The sequence below is a fragment of the Pieris rapae genome, chromosome 22 (assembly GCF_905147795.1).
Source record: "Pieris rapae chromosome 22, ilPieRapa1.1, whole genome shotgun sequence".
NCBI classification, from domain to species: Eukaryota; Metazoa; Arthropoda; class Insecta; order Lepidoptera; family Pieridae; genus Pieris; species Pieris rapae.
Genome location: NC_059530.1, coordinates 5217897 through 5238918, shown reverse-complemented (window position 1 = coordinate 5238918; position 21022 = coordinate 5217897). Strand labels below are relative to the sequence as shown.

Sequence of the window (21022 nt, the reverse complement as noted above, 5' to 3'; positions counted from 1 at the left end):
AAAGAGATGTGCTCAAAAGAACCTAGGATGATATTCTGAATTTAGGAAGTATTTTAATGATAATGACTGTACATAGACAAAAAGCAAGGCGGTGATAATGAAATGTCACGCATTTGAAAATGCAGGTGTGAAAGCCGAAGATTATGAAGATAACATCTCTCAACTTTCGCTAGCTAGAGAAAAATATGCCAGTGTCTTATTCCGTGGTTTAGTTAGTCACTTGGAGTCCGTAAATATAAGCGAATCCGAAGTACGTCCCTAGGACCAACTATAAATACCTTTGAAATATGTATTAAAACTATATTCAAGTATAAAATAGCTGTGATTTCGAACTTCAGTTATATCTTGGATAATTTGTTGATTCGAGGCTGTATAGAATCGTGCGTTTTTAAAATGAATCAAATCTCCATAAACAAACCCGTGTATGTATTTATGTATGTACACGCGTTAGAAATTATTCTATAGAGTAACTAGATAAAATATTTTCAAAAATTTCATCTTTCGCCTTACTCTATGTGTGTAGAAAAAACGACACTAACCAAAGAACAAACTAAAATATATCTAATAATTTTAAGGTGTCGGTTTTTTGTGATAGTGTGCGCGTTTTTCGCCAATGCATAAAAAAATACTTCCCCTGCACATTCCCCCTAAATTGGGGTAAATCCCGAAGTTGGCATCACTGACATCTTATACGATGTTTCCTACATTAATATTTTTCCAGTTGAGAGGTGTCTCACATCGAAAGCGACGATAGCGTGACGACTTACATCAAGATACATGACATCAGTATCAGAGCGATTTGATTTAAATTGATGTTCGTGAAGAACTCTGTTGGTCGTGATAGAGCCTTCGCCCACCGAGCACTCTGATTGCACCTGTCGCCAATTAAACACCTTTATATACGCACTGGTATCCAGTGCATGGTCAACAATGACATGTCCATGCAAATGTACTAACAACTTTATAAGTATCCTACATTTGTATTTTATACATGAGTCGGTTAGGTGAAAATTTAAGTTTTAGAAGAAGAGTTTTAGTACTTGATTACCGACTCGAATACTTAAATTTAGAAGCTTTTTTAAAAAAAAATCAATAATTTTTGTTTTAAATTTATTTTAAGCTTATAAATTTATGTGATATTAGACGTAATGGGTAATAGACACTAAGCCATGCTAACTTAACACACATATCATGCGATAATATATTTAATACTTACATCAGAATCATACGATGTTAATTTGCTGAAAAGTAGATTTCTCTTTGAATTCAACATATCCTTGAACATTTCTGTAGTAGTCTGGGCGTCATTTGGATCCATTTCTGGGTAGTTAAGCACTGGCATATCTGGGTAAAATATTTGGAATATATATATAATATAATGCAATATACACTACATATTATTTTCCAGTTCTTACAGCATTTGGAATTGTGCAACATACCGAAACGTTCTTGAAATTTAGACTTAGTTAAGTTACTAATAATATATAAGTATTTCCTATAACTTCAATCTTGTTCTCTTTGAAGTGGAGACTCTTGGGCCGTAGGGTTCCAGTACGCATTCTCTATATATAGGATTTAAGTCGGCGCCTGGTAGGTGGTAGAAAGTACCGGTGACCAGGTGGCAGAGTCGGTGGCTAACTGGCTCAACGAATAAGTTTCGCAATACAGCGAGGAAATACAGCCAGCGTTGAAGGTGTCACAAGTCACAAGAACCAATTTTTTTTATTTGTTTTTACTTTCTATTTATCAATAATATATTATTATTATAATATATATATAGTATGGGCACTTTTAATCAATCCTATGCTAAAACGGAAAGAAATCTCCTTGTGCAACAGTAGTTAAATATATATATATATTAGATTTAAAATGGGACAGCTGGGTCAATTTGAATATGTACCATTGTATTTTTATTTTTATTTCAATGTACTTCACAATATTACTTATAACAAAGTAGCAATCTGTAATCGGCTACTAATAATAATAAGATATTGATGATTTTTATTTATTATATTATATTACAGTAACACATTTCTGTCGTATCATATACCTACTATTGAGGAAATTGAAAGACTGCAAGATAATATAATAGAAAATGATTATAATTAAAAAATATATCTACTAACATATTATATATAATATGCTCCTGTAGACTGCTATTTTAATTGAATACTAATTACCAGACTGCGAGCTTTTTCTCGAAGACGGTGTCGAGGGCGTGTCCAGATCCTGTCGATAATCAGTAAGAGACGACCCTCCCATCCCGCCTTGCTCCAATCCAGCCACTTCCTTGCTCCAGTAGTGGGTATGAGCCATTTCTGTCAGCTGGAACACAGATGCCATCCCGCCCAATCCAAAATTGGAGTACGTGAATTCTAACCCATGAATCACGGCTTGAAGGACTTTTAACATCCCTTTCCAGACTGGCTTGCTTACAAACTGTTAACAATAATTTTTAGTTATTTTTTTTAAATTTCGACATGGTTTTGATGATGTTAAGTAATACCAAACACGGACACTCAAATTGCTAGAAGGGTCCCAAATGCCTTTTAAGAATTGGTACGCCCGGTAAGTTGGTACCAGGCCAAAGAACATTAAACATGCTTAGAAGTTGATGATCTTACCACATCTTCTACTTTATCCGTGGGCGTGGTCTTCCTATTAATATTCCGATTGAGTTTGCTTAGCACCATATTTCTATATGACTCGTCTTCCATCAGTTTCTTTAGGCGGTTTAGTTTCAGCCATCCAACGCCTTCGCCTTCTAAGACGTGTTGAATCAGCTGTAAATAAATCTCGTTATTTGAGAGAGTGAGATGAAGAGTTATACTTTTGTAAAAAATATGTAAAGGAAGTATTTTTAATAAACCACATAAAAAATAAATGCTTTTTAATTATTTCCATGGATATCTCGTATACTACTAAACCGATTTTATTAAAACTTTTGGCTGTTGAAATATACCTAAAATAGCCCAGTCATATCAGGGCTTTCACCTCGGAATGAAAGATAATAAGCTGCAAATTGGTATGAACATTTAGAATGACAAAACAAAGGTTCATACCAATTTGCAGCTTATTATCTTTCATTCCGAGGTTGACCCCTTTTCTTACCTAATATGACTGGGCTAAAAAGGATTATCACGAGAAAAAGAATACCAGCAATTAAAAAAAATCATATTGAGTTATGAAAGATTTATGAGTAAACTACATTTATTTATTATAAAAGTAAAACAAGAATCAGATTTAAAATTTTGATAGAGATATACATTTTTTAAGTAAACTTACGTCATTAAGGAAAGCCTGATTTTCAGTGTTGGGCGACCTAGGCGGCTGCGCTTGCGCAGGTGAAGTAGGCGCAGAGTGACGAATTAAGGGCGAGCGCTGTACTAAGCCCCTGGCTCCTTGCGAGAACGGACCAAAGTTTGCTGACAAATGCGTACCAGTCGGTTCGGGAGGCTTTACTGGTTTTCCTGTAATCATGATAACACATACGGTACGGTAGGAACGTAGAAATTATAGAAAAATATTTTATTTTTAATAATTATCTTATATTTGTCGTTTAGTTCTATAAATACTTTAATATTTTATTTATTTTTTGAAGGAAGTTTACTTCCTACTTTGATTTTAATTTTAAGGTGGGGGGGGTGTCAACAGGTTTATATTTATTATTTTACACTTAATTTGTATATTTACCTTTATTAATGGGTTATTTTTTTTTCTTTTTAGGGATGTTAATACAATAATTATTTCTATATATATAAATAATTCGTTCCGTCTCGAAGGACCAAAATTAATCTTTCTGGGCTTTCTTTTATAAAACCATAAAAAATGTTACTTATTACAATTAAGTACAAATAAAGGTTTAATATACAACGAAAATCCTATAAACCTTAAAACAAAGACGGAGTTTCTATATCTGACTCTTTCAAAGATCGTGGCTTTTAATAAACGAAAGATACCACGAGCAGAATCATATAGATAATACTCTATATACACATAAAACTAATAAAAGTAAAAACGATTCAGATAGATTATAATGAAAATTTCATAAGTAAAAAAAAAATAACAAAAAAAAAATTTACACGTTCGGTCCATTTGGCAGTGTACCTGTAGGAACGCTAGCGGCAATTCCTCGCTGTATTTCGATATTTAATCATTAATTTTCAATTATAATTTTAATTACTATGTAGGCTAAGAAAATTGTAAATACTGTATATTAGTTTGTTATGTTTAGGTTTTAATAAAAAAATATTTTCTAATAAATGTTTTTGTGTCGTTAATCGTTGTTAAATCTTACAAAATAATATCTAAGAAAAAATGTAAGTTTTAACTTACATTTGCTGCCATAAATAAAAACGCATGCTATAAATAAAAATAATTGAAATACCTTTTGATCCAAAGAAATCACTAAACATGCTAGACGTGGAAGCGGCAAGTCCATTTAAATCTGAACTTATGTTTGAGAAGAAATCTCTATGCGTTGTTTGTAGCAGAGTTGTTGTTTGTAGAGCACCTGACTCCCGTCGACCCATTGGACCAGAACCATCCTGGCTTTCGCCCTAAAATATTATTTATTTACACTATAGACCAATGGATTCAGCGCGCAACCATCCCTGAGGTCGTAGGTTCGATCTCATGATAAGCACCAGTAGACTTTCTTTTAATGTACATTTAACATTCGCTCAAACGGTGAAGGAAAAAATTCTGAGGAAATCGGCTTGCCTTAGACCCAAATCGACGGCGTGTGTCAGGCATAGGAGGCTGATTACCTACTGACCTATTAGATTGACAAATATTGATGAAACAAATATATATATATAACTGAGGTCCAGCGTCAAAATTGTTGTAGCGTTATTGAATAATTTTTAAAGGTTAGAAAGCAAAAGTATGCAATATAGTTGACATACGTCAGTAGAACACTTTATTTAGATCAAAACTAATAGTTTCTTTTTAAAAACAGTTTCGTCCAGACACTGCACACGTAAACTAAACGTTTAAATTAAAAGCTACTTCAAAAGTCGATCCTTCTAACTAAAAGGTTCTGAAGTCTTAGGGCCTGTTTCACAATGTATGGATAAAGTACCAAATAGCTATGCAATACATAAATTATTCGAAAGATAAAACTTCGCGTTTCATGACGAATAGCGCTATCTGACAGTCGTGAAACGCAGAAATACTGTTCATCCTACCAATAATAGCTTATTTGGAACTTATCCGGACATTGTGAAACAGACCCTAAATATGCTATACTACATATATATACTACAATACTAATATTAAAATTAATTAAATTCATAAGATTAAAAAAAAATCAATCATTATAATGGCATGTTTATTTATTTATTTATTCATTTCGTAATCCTCAATGTTCATAGTATTAGTAACGAGATGCGGAATTGTATTTAAATTAAAGCTCCAATCGTTATTATATAAATATATACATATGTTTTAAATTTATTTTAAAATATAGCACGCTGACTTGCTTTAGTTTGAATATACTTTGAAGAAACAAACATTGACTAACCTTAAGCAAACCTTTCTTCGCCGCAACTTCCTTTGCACTCTTAGTTAAATCGCCCAAAGTCGACTTTCCAACATATGTAAGATCTTCAAAGGTATTTTTGCTAACCGCGGTTGCTGTTTTACTCGCTTCCAGCGCAGATTTCGACGCTTCCTGAACACTTTTGGATGCTTCTTCTGCCGCCTTCTTAGCGTGTGAAGTCAGCTAAGTAAAAATATCATATATGATTTCGTCTCAACTTGTAACACTTGAAACGGCTAATAAATAAGATATCTATGAAAACGAGAAATAGCTTATCACTTTATGAATGTTAGGATTAGATTCAGAATCTCATCAGAAAGATTAAGTATTCAAAACGGTCTTAAATGAGGGATTTAAGTCTAACGATTGGCCCTGAATCTTATCCTAGTCTAAATGAAAATTCGATAAGGCCCAGAGCTAATTTTAACTCGGGTTTATTTCATATTTCTATAGCTCTAGAAAAACTACAAATATAAAGGCTTGGTATAAAATGTTTGATTCAAATAATGGTCTCGGTACGTGGACATTGTGAGTCAAACTCAAACACAAAGTAAATTTATTCATATAGATAACCAAGTACACTTTTAAACGTCAACAGACAAGAAGTTAAATAGTTGTTAAATAGAACCTTAATTAACATTTACTACCAGTTCGCAAGTCAAGGGCGTAGATTGGGAAAGTAGAACTAGCAATAAAATCTCCGCCACTCTTTACGGGCATGTAAGTAGCCGCTTATAGACTATGTATTACAATGACAATAGCCATATATTTTCCGACAACTATTTTGTCATACCACCTGCACTAAAAGGCAAAAATACATAAGAACTACTATACACAAATTATGTTTCCTTGCTTAAAAGGTGCAAATGGAGTGCACAAAATAATGTAATTTAAAAGTTTACATATCTAAATTACAACACAGATCAAATTTACACTATACAGCCTGTCAATTTATAACAATTGTGTTCTTGCGTTAACACACATTGTTTACCACAATTTTGCAAACCTCCCATAGCGATCATACTGTTTTTGTTTTAATATATAAAGATTTCAAATGGCGCTATGGGTGAAGTTCAGAAACGAATTAAGTCTATCCAATTTTGATGTAAGTGTCTTAGATTTACCCTAAGACCGAACGAAGAAGAGACCAACTTTGGGGACTGACTGATGTCAAAATTAGTTTCTTATAGACACGCCATCTTGACATATGTAGGCTTACAACGTGAAGCTAACCCAATCCTCTTTTTGATAATTTAATTTGACGCAGACGTATCGGGAGGTTCTAACTAGTAGCTACTGATTCGTTCCCAAGCGCTAAGATCATTCAAATATTGTAGCGATTTCTAAATGTTATGAATTTACTATAAAAAATATACTACATTTTAAGTATATACACGTGCATATAATGTTCAACGTGCTATTGCTTAGAATGCTTTTAATCTGTAACTGTCCCTATATGTAAGATTTTGTGTGTGATTTGTGAATTTTTGATCCCTGGTTTCGGTTTCACAATAGTATATTCGTAAATTTGTTTTTGCCAAACAACTTTTAAGATTAATAGATTCAAGGAGGCAACAATTTAACCGTTGATAATATTATACTTTAAGTATTTTTAAATAAAAATGTTTTACGGAATGCTGTTCAAATGAAATCATAAAAATTCTGTGCTTTTGTTAATTCAGTTTTCTTTCACCGAAACCAGGCATTGCATGTAGCAAACAAATGCAGTTTTGTGACCAAACGTGTAGAACGACTAAATACAAATGGGTGAATACTTCTCATCCATTCGGATACCTTATCAAAAGGAGCGAATATTTTCTTATCCTCTCCATGTTCCTTTTCGATAAAGCAAAAAGTTAAAATAAACAATAAATCATTATGTATTTACAGAATCGTTGACCTTGCTTAATTGACAATAAAACTTTATTAAACATTAATATGTAGTTAAGTTTACGCAAAATCATTTGCGGGCATTTGACGGGGTTTTAGTTTATATTTTGACTAACCTTATCCATGTGAGCCAATAAACCTTCTTGACTACTTTGTCGCGTTGTCTCTCTTACTAACTCTTTCGCCTGAGCTGCGAATTGTTCTAATAGTGACGTTTGAGACGCCTGTCTTGATACACCACCTGAACTCTGAAAGTAATGCTAAGATTTAACAGAGATTTAGCGACAAAATTTTCATTAATGTTGGGTCATCGGGGTGCTAATAGAGGATTTTATTTTTAATCTATATTAATCACTCGCGTACAACAAATAGTATATAAGCGAAATAATAATGTAATAATAAAACGTCTGACTATACATTTGGGGCGTTACTCCAACGGCTTAAGTAATCGCCACGCTTATAAACCAAGGAAGACTTGACTCATACATTCATATAGCATCATATTGGATTTGACATGTAGTGTCAACTGTCATGTAATAACGAAGCTCTTAAATAAATTAAATCAGTAGTGTGGCACACAAATGCTTTCAACTGTCAGGTAGTGCGGATTTGTGTATTGCATCCAAAGTGTCTAATTTAGTCTAAGTTTTGCCTTTAAAAATAATCAGGGGAAATTTGCAATTTCCAGCCAAAACCCATAACTGGATTTATAAAGATTTCATTAAAAATCTTACCTTAGTGCGGTTAGCAAACTGCGTACGCGCATGAGCCGTATTGTCGTGGGCGGGGCTTGGCTCGCGTCTCGCGCGTACTACCGTCGCTGGGGTTGTTGTTGAATTTGAGTCGGATTCGCGACCAAAACTACCGCTGTCTGTATCCTATATATATTTTATATGTGAATTAATGAATTAAAATATTACAGTTATATTAGGTTTACCTTTAAATACAAAAAAAAAATATTTTTTCCGACTACCAGTTGACATTTCGAATGCTTTTAGGAAATGTTAAAAGGGCACGTCAAATTGACAGAACAATTTGATATTATGAATGGAGAATAACGCCATCTATTTACGTAGAGTTGGTCTTTCAATATTAGGTTCTTTCTTTAAATACAGAAGAATTCCAAAAACCTTTCGGATATTGCTATTTTTTTCAGATAATTATTTTCATATAAGAGAACTAAGCCTAAATTGAAATACAGATTATAAAACTACTACGTACACTTTTCTTGACAGGCGTAGGTTGTCCAATATCTGTATTGGCTGGCACTTCATCGTCAGAGAGATCACTGTGCTCCGAACTGGATGGTGATGGCGATGGAGACGTGGACTCGCGCGCTTGACCCTTTTGTTCTTCACCTTGTTCACCGTACATTAGTGATGAGGGTGGACTGTAAACCTATAAAACGAACGAATGTCCTTTTATATGTATAGTCTACGTTTTTAGGAATATCTTATATACAAAACTCGTTTTGATCTGCATGTGGTTTTCGAAAAAAATATCACGGAACACGTAAACGGGCTCTGTTCTGTTAAGTGATACGATCGCCCATGGACACTCATTCAAGTGCCTTGACAGCTTTTTTAGAATTTGTATGCTGTTTTCTTGAAGGATCATAAGTCCATCATTCAGAAATACTTCAGTAGGCAGCTGGTTCCACATAGGGGTGCTGCGCGTCAAAAGCTGACGTAAAAATCGACGTGATACAGGTGGAAATTCCTCGATGTCCGATGTTGAAACTCAAATGCAAGTATTAATCCGAAAAACTCCGAACACTCTTCTTGGTAACAGTGTTTTTGAGTTTTATTTAATAATTAATATTGATTATAGACGGCCTCCTTTAGGAGCATAAACAAATTATTTATAAACTTACTGTTTTAGGATCCAACGACGATGAAAGCGTCATCGGTACTTGGACTACCGCGTTATATGTTTCACCTATTACGTGCTGCATTCCCCCTCCTATCACGAAAATAATTAAATAAATTAAATTTGTTAAATGTTGTTTATTTTTTTTATTGGATTGGACAAGAACTAACCCTAGCAACACTTACTATAGCTGTCAATGATATTACGCCTAGTATTTGAGGTTTATGTAAATCAACTATTTTTTTAACATTAGCTTTTTCTAGTAGATTAGTATTTGATCGTATTTGATCTTTGCCTGGCGCCGTCGACTTTTTGGGTGAGAGGGTGATATGACATTCCACACGACATTTTCTTCCAGTGTATAAAATCCTCACATACAGTCCTCAGACCTCAGGGACCTCAGGGACCTCAGGACCCTGCCCGAAGCCACTGGGCTAACACTGTTTCAAAAGGTAATATTTAAAAGAATACAAACCTGGGGATAGGTCTGATGATGCCATTTCAGAAACGAAATCACTTAGAGACGAATACGAGGAGCTGGTACTTTCGGCGCCGTCAGAATCTGAACCACTTTCGTCTGGAAACAAAAAAATATTGTTTTAATTTATTGTCTATCTCTGTCTATAAGTATTAAGGTTAGTTGAACGTCAGCTACTTAAGGTTGTAAAAGTTAAATTAATACATAATTAAATTGTTTTCTTTAAAATACACACCCTTCTAACACTCACTCACTCACGTGTCCATACCCTCTCCCACCACACACAAAAAAATATTATTATTAAAATTATTTATATTGAACTGGTCCGCCGAGCGTCCGCAAAAATACATTTCTTTTCATTTATTCATATAAAAAACAATATATTTTATGTTTGGTTGTTAATTATTTATGCACTTCTTACACTGAAATTTAGTTGGTATTGCTATATTTATGCTTCATACTATGGTTGTGTTGAAGAAGTCTCTTGATCGACTTGACCTAATAACTTATGCATGCGTTTATATATATATGTCAATATATAAATCTTTAGATACACCACACCTTGCCCGCCTAAAGAGCCACACAATAAATATTAATAAAAAATAAAAAAAACACAAACTATACACACGATATACATCTATTATAGAGTTGTTACCAGTGGGTTGATTTTCCTGACGCTGCAACTGTCGTAAGGCACCATTAAGAGAGCTCCCATCATCCCAAACCGCAAACCGTACTGGTTGTAATGTGTCTGCGAACCACTTGGGTTTGTCTCCAACTTGACGTGGATCAAAGACGCCCGTTTGAACCCGTAGAAAGGCCACATTGTGTGGAGTAAGTGACCACTCTGCTAAGAACTCTACTGCCTGAAATATTAAAATTATACTGAATATTACAATCAGAATCTTTGTAATAATAATAATAATTGATTTCAAGTTTGTTTCACAGGAAAACCTTATATCTAATTGCGCTAGTTATTTAAACAAAATTAGTCAGGTTTATCTGACGCTGATATAGTTGTGAACCTGTATTTCAGCATACAGCGCCTAAAAATAACAGCCAAAAACTCTAGCATCAAGTACATAACTCATTGAAAAACTTAGGTATATATATTTAATAGCAGACTCGGCCAAGCGTTGCTGTGGCTAAGGTTTTTGTTATATTACATAGTAGTAAATTAATCAAGGGAAACCGTAGGAGAACTTATGTGAAACGTTGGTACCACGACACGGACCTAAACTAAACTACCTTTAACTCAGCGCCATCTGTTAGAATTGTATCAAATAATAAACAAATGTTAATGTTATCGTAATTTTAGTAAGGATGCCTATTTTTTTGAAAATGAAATATAGCCTATGTCACTAAGGAATGATGTAGCTTTCCAACAGTGAAAGAATTTTTCAAATCTGCCAAGTAGTTTCGGAGCCTATTCAATTCATACAAACAAACAAACAAACAAAAAATCAAACCTTTCCTCTTTATAATATTAGTATAGACAAGTAGTTATATTATGGTGTGGGGTGTTCAAGTGTTCTCCCTGTAACTAAGTGGAGGGGTGTACGTGTGTGTGTGGGAGAGTGTGTTCAGTTCAGTTCACGGTAGCTTTATTGTGTATCTTATGTATTTCCTCGATATTAAGGATAATGTACGTATGTTTTGGAATAAATAATATAGAACTTGTTCAATTGAAACCAAAAGAGAAGGTGAAAATCGATGTACTGATGATACTAAGCAAACAAAAATAAAAGACGTAATATAAACCAAAAAGTTAAAATGGAAATGGGCCGGTCACATTGGCCGCATTTGTGATGATAGATGGGTCTAAAAGACCCTTAATTAGAATGACCCAGTGGAAAGAAAAAAGAAAGGATGCCCACCAAAAACTAAGAAATATGAAATAAAATGATAGCCGGAAAAAAAGGAAAATTGTCGCAAGGAAGGGATAAGTGGAAGAATTTGCCATTTTGAATTTACTTAAAGGCTATTTTTATTTATTTTATACACAAAAGACTGGACAGTACTTTTCATTATCTAAGTAATTAAAAAAAAGTTAATCACAAAAGCAAATCATGCGTTTCAAGCGACATTATGAAGATTTAAAAAAATTACCTGTGTTCTAGCAAATTTATTGAGAAAAGCTGAAGTTCTTGGCCTGGAGCGTAGGAAGCTGTTGATTTGGAAGGCGACCACGGGTCGGGGATACAGTCGCAGGGTCCGTGTGTGTTCCATAAAGTTCGCCAGCACATTCTGGGAGTTGAAAAACCGGACCTGGAAGCAAATTAAGCAATTTTTTAAGTGATATTTCTTTAGGCGCGTGAGGGAAAAATGATTAGAGTGAATTTTTACGATGCACGCGGACACCGTCACAAAAAACCGACACTGAACAATATAGGCAACATTTTAGTTATTTCTATTGTTAGTGTCGTTTTTTCTAGAAGTATATATAATAAGTAGAAAGTAAAAAAAAAATGATACGGGACATGGATCATTTATTAAAAGATCGCGAGTATGGGACGGGAAATCCCCCACGACAACGACAGGCTTTATTACGGGAATCTCCGAATTCTACATAGAACTGAGCTAGTGCTAGTGGAGGAATCCCTGACAAATAAATTTTTATGCTAGCCATTTATTTCGTTTTGTTTGTACATTGTTCTTAAGTTGAGAGGCCGGGTGGGTGTCACTAAAAAAAAGGTGGCACCCGGTGCCCCCCTTTGCTACGTGGGCATTTCTAATAAGTATTTCTAGCGAAAAACACTACGTTGTTATTGCACGTGACCTTCACCCTTATTGTGTCACGCTAGAGCTAGTCTCGCCCACGCAAACATCTTTGTGTCGCTTTTAGATACATTTGTATTTTAAGGTCATGATTTTACTGGAAATAGTCGAGAGTATTTCTATCAATATACTCACACAGTATTGAAACTGACATGCAATATGCAGTTGACACAGAAAATATTGTTTTGTACATTTCTATATTATACAGTACTTACAAATATTAATTATAACATTTTATTTATTTTATTATATTTTAAATTAGTTTCTTCCAGACATTACCACAACATATAGTGGTGAAAGGATGAAAATCCATTGTCCAAAAAGTTTTGTTGTTTATTATCCGTTGTCAGAACTAAGAGATAAAGTCTGTCAGTCTAAGAGATAAAGCTGAAGTTGTTCACATGCATAGTTACGATAATTTTATAAATATAGAAACTCATTACATTTTTTAAATATGGAAAGTTGTTGCAATACTCTGTTCTGTATAGACTTGAATTGAATGACATGTCGCAAGATAAACATTCTTGCCGGAGTCAATTGAAATATTTTCAAATTACGAATATTCCAAATATCATCGCTAAGTTCTGTGTAAAGTTTACCAAACACAATCCAGTTTGGAAAATGTTTAAATTTGGAATGATTGTTTGATTGACTGTTGTTTTAATAGAGGTAAAATAAATGGCATGTTGGAAAAAATTCGAGCCGGAGTTAATTGTCATCTATATTTTCAAATTAAGAATATTATCGCTTATATAAAAAAAAATCAGTTTGGGAAAAGTTTATATTTGTTCGAAATAATTAAATATGTTTTTGGAAGTAATCAATATACGAACCATAGCAACTCTGGTTGCTACATCAACCGAGTCCACATCGTTTCCATATATGAGTGGATTAAAAGGCTGCTGTGGAGAGTGTGGTTGCGACTGTGGGGTATGGGCGGATGCAAAAGAATGTCTCTGGGAATGCGTGGCACTTCCCACTGACACACGCCGGCTTTCCGGTGTGCTGTGAGAGCCATGTGTGTTGTCTTTGAAAGACGGTGTCTGAACTCTGAAAATAAATAAATTAATCAAATGTTGTATTATGTCCCTGGCCTTAGTATATAAGTTAATTAACTAAATAATTTCGACGTCCTGGTGGACAGAAAAACTGTGTCCAGTTTGTGTTTTCACCACACCAACTTCTTCTATTTAAGATTATTTATACAATAAATAAATTAATTAATTTTTTTTTAATTGGATCCGATAGAGGTATGCCAGGACCGTTGCAAGTTTAGTTCTGTCTCTGCCTAACCCTTCAAAATAAAATAACAATTTGACGGCTCTGCAGTCTGTCCTTTGCTGACACATGTTAATAATAAAGTTCGTACTAAGTACACATGTCAGAAGTGAAACTTCTTTGTAAATTAATTATTACTGCTAATTAAAAAATAGATCTGCGTTACTGTACAAGACGTTATGCGACAGAATTGCCATCTAAAGTTCTAATATGTAACTACTAAACGAATACATCAATCAGTAGCGCGTATATTTTCTCGATCTCCCTTTCTCTTTCTCAATCTATCTCACTATAGCTCTCTCCCACTTCTCGCTCCATGGCACTGTGCGTGATACGACACTCGATCTTTTTCACTTGCTTGAAACGAATTGGTTAAATAATGATATTTTAAGTAATTAAGTTAGTTATGGAAGAGCTGGGAACCCTAACACAGGTATATTTACTTAAAATGGTTTCCAAATCTTACACTATGAAAAGGAAGATGTACCTTCTTAAAATGAATAAAGACTTTTTATTATTATTTTTATTTATTATTGCTCCCTCGCTCCATGGCTATTTCCATCATGCTACGTTCGCCCCTTCTTACTCTCTCTCAATTGCTCTCTCCCTTTTTTTCGAAAAAAAAACGCTGTATATCTTCGTGATGGTAATATTATTATTATTGTGTTTTATCCGTAAAAAAATTCCCTCATGTGCCAATAGAAGTTTCACTTCAAAAAGTTAGTCAGCGTAAGAGTTTTTGTTGATTTAGAATCTCATAAATGTGTGTCCTATACGTTGGTACAGGAATTTCAGATACTGCATATCTGTATCTCTTGGAATAAATAATATATTTCAGTTCACAGTATTTACATTAACCATAGACATTAGACATATTATGTGCTTGAACAAAACGTGTTGTCTAAGTTATAAATTGTATATTCCAGTTCGCGGTTATTGCTAGGCGAAGGCCATCACCTGGAAGATGATTTGTCTATTGTACACATTGAAGTTTCTATATAGCGTAGCCTGTAAAAAACCAAGAATTGCAACGCAGTTCTTCTACTGTAAAAAGTTATTACGTAATAAGCTAACAGTATCTAATAATGACCATATCAATATTACAAATCTTTTTTGTATGTATGTAATATATCTATTCATAAAAAGTTACATTTTAATTTTAACCATACTCTGCAAAACTGCATACGAAGCTTAACTGCAGGTAGGTACCTGCTTTATATAAACATAGCTTATAAATAAATTATGTAAATAGTTACAATGTATTTAACAAGTGTTTTTTTAATAAACTTGTCAATTAAGCAAGTTTAGGCTCACGTCTTATGTCCTCGGGTAAACGATTGAGTAAGTATGGGACTCGTTTTTTCTGTTCTAACTCCACAGTAATTTTGTACCATGTGTATTTCAAATTTACCTTTGGACACTGACCTTGGGCCAGTTTTATGTTGAACCAAATCATTTTTATGTTGATAACGTATTTAAACTTACTTGAGAGTTGCACCACCGACACTATCTCGTCTAGATGGCATTATTGGAGCAGTAGCCTGTTCCGCTGATGTGCTCGTAAGACTGCTTAAAGCCTAGGAATTATAATAGCTATAAGTATAATAAAACACATAGTGAAAATTCAAATATTACAGTTTTTATAAACATTTAACGCTTCGTTTTCTGTACTCGTGTCTGTAAACAATTCTGATTCGAAGTCGAGACTGAGCGATGTCTTCCATATGTCAAAAATGATTTTGGGCTGAGTCCCGAGTTTGTATCTTAACCGTGGCCCCAGCGTCTGCTACTACAGTATTAAATTAAGGTTATGTATTGAAACTTTTAGGCTAATAAAAAAAAGATACCTATTGAATTTGTAAAAATCATAAAATAATTCAGATGCCAATACTTTTATTTCTAAAATCTGGGGATTAGTATCTTTAATTATGTTTATCTATGTTTATTATTTGAATGTAACAACTAGTGAAAATACACGCAATTAAAAAACAAGTATAAATTAAAACCCAATACTTGGCTTTGTTCGTTACACTTAAAACACGAACAATTAAAGGAATATGCATATTCCTTTAACATCGTTAACATACGAACAATTGATTTTGTCGGCGTTAATTACCAGACCGTATAGTAGACTTGGGGCCGTGTAATTATTGCGCATTCGTCCAGTTTACGAACACGAGGGATAACGTCATCGCTATTATATTCAAAATTCTGACTGAAAATAGCTCAAACAAGCTCATAAAGCTACTTTAAAACTCCAGTCCTGCATACTAAGCGCAAACATTGTATGCTATATTAAAAACTATATAAGTATTTATACGTATTATATTAATAAACGAAATACAGTTTTCGGATAAAACTTGACAAACCATGAAACTAAATGGACGTGTTATGTTCAAATGGAATTCGTCTTTAAACTGTCAGATTGATATAACAGTCTTGACGTTGGCAAATAGGCGCTAATTTCGTCATTAAATTTGTCAACGATATTAAAAAATGGCGTGCTAGGTCAATAAAACATTTTTTACTCACGAGATTGTGGCATTTTTTTGGTCTAAAATCCTAAGCAAAATACAAACCAAAAAGGGAAAAATAAAAAAACTACAATTTATTCTGCAATCTGTCACGTAAACAATATCTTTAAAAACTGTATTTTGTTTAAAATAAAAAAATACCTAAATGAAAATAACACAGTATCATTATTTGTTGTAACCTAGCATTCTATGAAAAACATTAGGTGATTAAATCCCTTGTCCCCAATGGGGCATGGGACAAACTAAGCATAATCTTGTAGTTTATATAGCCATACTCTACTTACCTACGTTATAAAAGTAGGACTACATATTTAACTTACCAAAAAGAGTTTAACGCGTTTAATTATTTTTATTTACATGCTTATGTATTATTTTATACTGAAATCGATGTCTTTTAGTTTTCAAACGAAATTTGGGCTTGGTCAAAGTTGGTCAGACCGAAGTCGCGTAACTGGCCCACAATTATAAGACCTTCCTAGGAACTTTGAGACAGGCTAATATACAGTAAGCTTGCTGTATTGTGTAAAGCTAGCCAAGCTTTTGGAAATTATAGTTCTTTTAAATGTATCTGTCGTTTAATGCTTAAGGCTTTAGTAACGTAAATATATATTTAAATTTTATTAATATTTACTTTTTACAAGACAGTCTCAAAAGACATCAATTTCAGTTAAGTTTTAATTGATTTTTGTTATAATAACTGGCATACAATGCAAGTGTATACTAGGTAAAGTGAGTGTGCATGTAAAAATAGAGATATTTACTCCGGTTCCAGCTGTCCCCATGAGTTGCATACCCTAGTGCGATAGGAAAGTGTTTGGTTAGTGAGTGAAGAAAGAGAATGCCAGAAAAGATACCTCGAGATATTTTTCTTACCAACACTATAAGTTTTGTGTTAATTTAAATTTAAAAGTAGATTTTTTTATCATTCACGTGTTTTATATCAGAAAGTGACAGGTCGCTTTAGATGCTGTAATACATGATGTTTAAATACTTCAATGACGCCTTTTTTATCTTCAGTCTAATTCAAAAATAGAACGTTTACACTGTTAACAATTACTGATCATCAACATTTTCAATAATTTAGTTTCCAATTAAAATATTTACAACGAACTAATATGGGCCTTATATATATATTAAATCTTTATAAATGTTTCAAAAATTTCCTGATCTTTGATGTAAGTACATGAGAAACTGAATATTATATACGAACAAAATACTCGTCGCATCGGACAAGTTTCCTAATTTCAGTGGGGCTCAATATGATGTGTTATAATGTCCCTTTAAATTAAAATAAACACATTTATTTTTTGAGTTTTAATCAATTGAACATCCTTATTAATAGACATCTTCAAATAATTAGTGCGCGGCTTCGGCAAATAGTATGCCAAGTACAAAGTTAGTCATTCATTGTTGTATAAGAAAAATACTTGAGTAAAAGAGGTTATAAATGCTTTATACATAAACACAGCATACCGAGGACACAGTGTTGAATTGTTGGAAAGAGAGTGACAGAGACAATGGTTACATACAAAAGAGATCTACATAAAACGTTAGTTATGATTTTAAATTATTCCCAAAGGCTTATTCTAAGCCTTAGTTTTAAAGTCTGTCAAATTTTTCAAGATTGACAATTGACAATGTGACAGATTTTGACATAAGAAACTCATTGATCGCGTATTTGCTTGAAGTATGTTTATTAATATGGACCGATTATGAAATCATACCTGTTTCAAATGGCTTTTTAGAACTGAGCTTTCTGGTTCCGGAAGAGGTGGCAATTCTTGATCAGCCCCCGAGGGACTGGTGAGTTTGGTCGCATCCAAATCCACCAGCCAGATATCGTCAGGTAATCTAAACGTAAAGGAAATTTATCTTAGGACTATCAACATTATTACATTTTAGATCACTATCGTTACGGGGACGTATTAAAATCATGTAATTGTTAGTCTGTGGTAACAATACAGATATACGAAAATCTTTGGAATCCTGTTAGTCTTGTTTTTTGTCGTTTCTTCTCTATATGGGCATTATTGGCCAAGTGGATTCAGCGTGCTCCTCTCATCCCAAGGTTCGATCCCCAGCTGTACACCAATGACTTTCATCTATGTGCACAATTAACATTCGCTCGAACGGTGAAGGAAAACAGCTTGGCAACAAGGCTTGCCTTGGACCCAAAAAGCCTACGGCTAATCACCTACTTGCCTATTAGATTGACGAATAGTCATAAAAAAAGATACAGAAATCTGAGGCCCAGACTTAAAAAGGTTGTAGTCTGTGATTTATTTTATATTTTCTCTATATGTAGGTAACTTTTTATTTTATTGTAAAGATGTGTCTGTTTTGTTTCCAAATAAATAAATAAGTGTCCAGTCAAATCTGATACTATCGAATATATCTTAATATACTTTAATACTTACTTAAAATTCTTTTTATATGTGAGAAATGTAGCTGGTATTCCGATCAAAAAGGGCGTAGGCGCCAACAGCAACTGTTCCGCGAAGCTCATACAACTCGGTAACAATGGTATTGCCGGGAACATATATTCGAGTGGGTACAACATTGATACTAATGCCATTACAGACATTGATAAAGCATTGTAGTCACGTGACTGGACAACCACTTTGTTCTCCAGGATTATCAGCGTCAAGACCTTCAGACAGGTGTCTACACCTACAGACAAACAATATCTATTGGTTCACAGATACACAAAAAGTGCGTGCGTACAAAGTACACATGTCAGAAGTGAAACTTTGTAAATTAATTATTACTAAGGTAAAAGCCCCAGGTGTATGTATGTCTATATTCACACTATTTACATACTGTAATCGTGCTAATGATAATATAAAGAAATAAAAGATCTGTCTCAATGGCTCTCTTCCTTTTCTTCGACAAAAACGCTGCACATCTTCGTGACGCTAATATTATTATTATTGTGTTTCATCAGTAAAAAAGTTACCCTCATGCGCCTAAAGAAGTTTCACACAACACATTATTCAATACTTTAAGCAAATACTGTAAATTCCTCGGGAGCTCATTGTTCTAACGAATTATTACTTTTCTTGCTACTTACATAAAAAAATCTAGTACATACCCAGTAATTCCAACGGCAAATGCAATGGAAAGTCCACAAGGGTGAATCTGGTATGATCGGGCAGGGCAAATACTAGCGGCGCATGCGCAGTCGGCGATAAAACCTCTAGCTCCACTCTCGTTTTTCCTGGAACTGGTACCGGTGCGGAAAGAAGACGCAAAATCCACGTCTCTATCTCTTTCACATCGTGTAATACTATTGTAGGTGTATTGTCGTACGCTTGGCCCGTTAATACTGACCAAACTGTATCTCTGAAAGAATTAAATTCTCAGTGTGATGTTCAATTCTTTAGGCTTTTAACTCTCGCGGAAGCAAAAAAGCTGAGAAAGCCGCAGAGTAGGCGGAAAATAATAAACGGATCAAATCTTTCATCCAACTTAGTTCCCGTTAGTGTAGAGACTCTTGAGCCGAAGGGTTCAAATGCACAGGCGCTAGTTAAAGATGTAAGCTGGTGCCTGACAGTTAGTAGTGGAGACCACAGAGCTCGTGTTTTCCCTTCTCAACGAATAAGTATCAAATTCTCAACGAATAAGTATCAAATTCTCAACGAATAAGTATCGAATTCTCAACGAGTAAGTATCGACATCAGGAAAAGCGTCAGTTCTAAGGATTCTTATCTAAAACGATTTCTAGCACGGCATACGCGATTTTTAGTGAAGTTTAATCTCCTTGAGTCCGCTACTTTCTACGGCGTAATTAATTTTAATTATCCAAAATAGCTCAACAGTACACAGTTTGTGAATTACGTTTTCATACATTAATTGAAGTAGCTGAGAATAGGTTATATACCAATACGTATAGCACATAAGCCATGTTATATTTCTAGAACAAAAGACGAGCGTTATTAAAAGTTTTCCCTATTAATTAGCGTTGGAGTCATCAAGTTTCATGGACAAGTTTTTAAATGAAATTTCTCATACATTTGGAGCGCGAAGCATCTATATTATCACTATTTATAAACGTCATAGATTTATTTGAATGGGGTACTTGAGAGAGCACTGCGTGTCTTTGAAATCATAAACATTGAACGAATAGAGTTCGTGCCTAAGTGCATTGTAAAATTCTACGTTTGAGCTGTTAAATGGCACTATCGTATTGAGGAAAGTACCGTGAAATTCGTGTTTATGTTCCACACGAAAGGCCGTTCTATAAATAGTGACAATATATAGAGAAGAGTAAAGATACATTCTCCTTGAAAAAACAATAAATATTGGCAGGCATTGCTCAGACATTAGATATAATAAAAAAGAATCAATTCTCTTTTACTTTTTAAAAATAGAAGACATTTGTTTGAGTTGTGTCGGAACGTGTTAAAACTGAAGTTCGCACGGTAATGTGCATGAAAATTTTTACTACGGTACCGGCTCCATTTGAAGACTTAAGAGCAACATTAGGGATTCATATCTCTCCATATTCTACGGTTTTGCGTTGGTGTGCAGAGTTTAACTAACCAAGAATGAGGGTCATACACAGGGACACGGGACCTTCAACGGAAGTAACTGAGCAAATGTTTAAAAAGTTGAAAACATAGTTTTGGCGGATCATCGTGTTACGGTTTTATG

At 34.1% G+C, this 21022-nt stretch overlaps 1 protein-coding gene across 11 annotated transcripts in view; it reads right to left on the bottom strand.

Annotated features, from left to right (window-relative positions):
- LOC110996542 (MAP kinase-activating death domain protein) overlaps positions 1 to 21022 on the bottom strand; it is a 45850-nt gene that overhangs the window by 13477 nt on the left and 11351 nt on the right. For 6 of the 11 annotated variants that reach the window (XM_045633154.1, XM_045633158.1, XM_045633155.1 and 3 more), the window contains exons 7-26: positions 19461 to 19711; positions 18787 to 19039; positions 18094 to 18220; positions 17131 to 17163; positions 15321 to 15412; positions 13391 to 13607; positions 11889 to 12047; positions 10435 to 10645; positions 9777 to 9878; positions 9306 to 9394; positions 8654 to 8830; positions 8167 to 8310; positions 7549 to 7680; positions 5525 to 5725; positions 4388 to 4559; positions 3286 to 3470; positions 2625 to 2783; positions 2181 to 2439; positions 1217 to 1344; positions 768 to 875 (exon numbers count right to left, since the gene is read on the bottom strand). In XM_045633154.1, coding sequence (XP_045489110.1) covers positions 768 to 875; positions 1217 to 1344; positions 2181 to 2439; positions 2625 to 2783; positions 3286 to 3470; positions 4388 to 4559; positions 5525 to 5725; positions 7549 to 7680; positions 8167 to 8310; positions 8654 to 8830; positions 9306 to 9394; positions 9777 to 9878; positions 10435 to 10645; positions 11889 to 12047; positions 13391 to 13607; positions 15321 to 15412; positions 17131 to 17163; positions 18094 to 18220; positions 18787 to 19039; positions 19461 to 19711 — 3199 coding nt within the window. The remainder of the gene's footprint in view (positions 1 to 767; positions 876 to 1216; positions 1345 to 2180; positions 2440 to 2624; positions 2784 to 3285; positions 3471 to 4387; positions 4560 to 5524; positions 5726 to 7548; positions 7681 to 8166; positions 8311 to 8653; positions 8831 to 9305; positions 9395 to 9776; positions 9879 to 10434; positions 10646 to 11888; positions 12048 to 13390; positions 13608 to 15320; positions 15413 to 17130; positions 17164 to 18093; positions 18221 to 18786; positions 19040 to 19460; positions 19712 to 21022) is intronic. The other 5 variants (XM_045633157.1, XM_045633162.1, XM_045633163.1 and 2 more) reach the window with 2 other exon arrangements.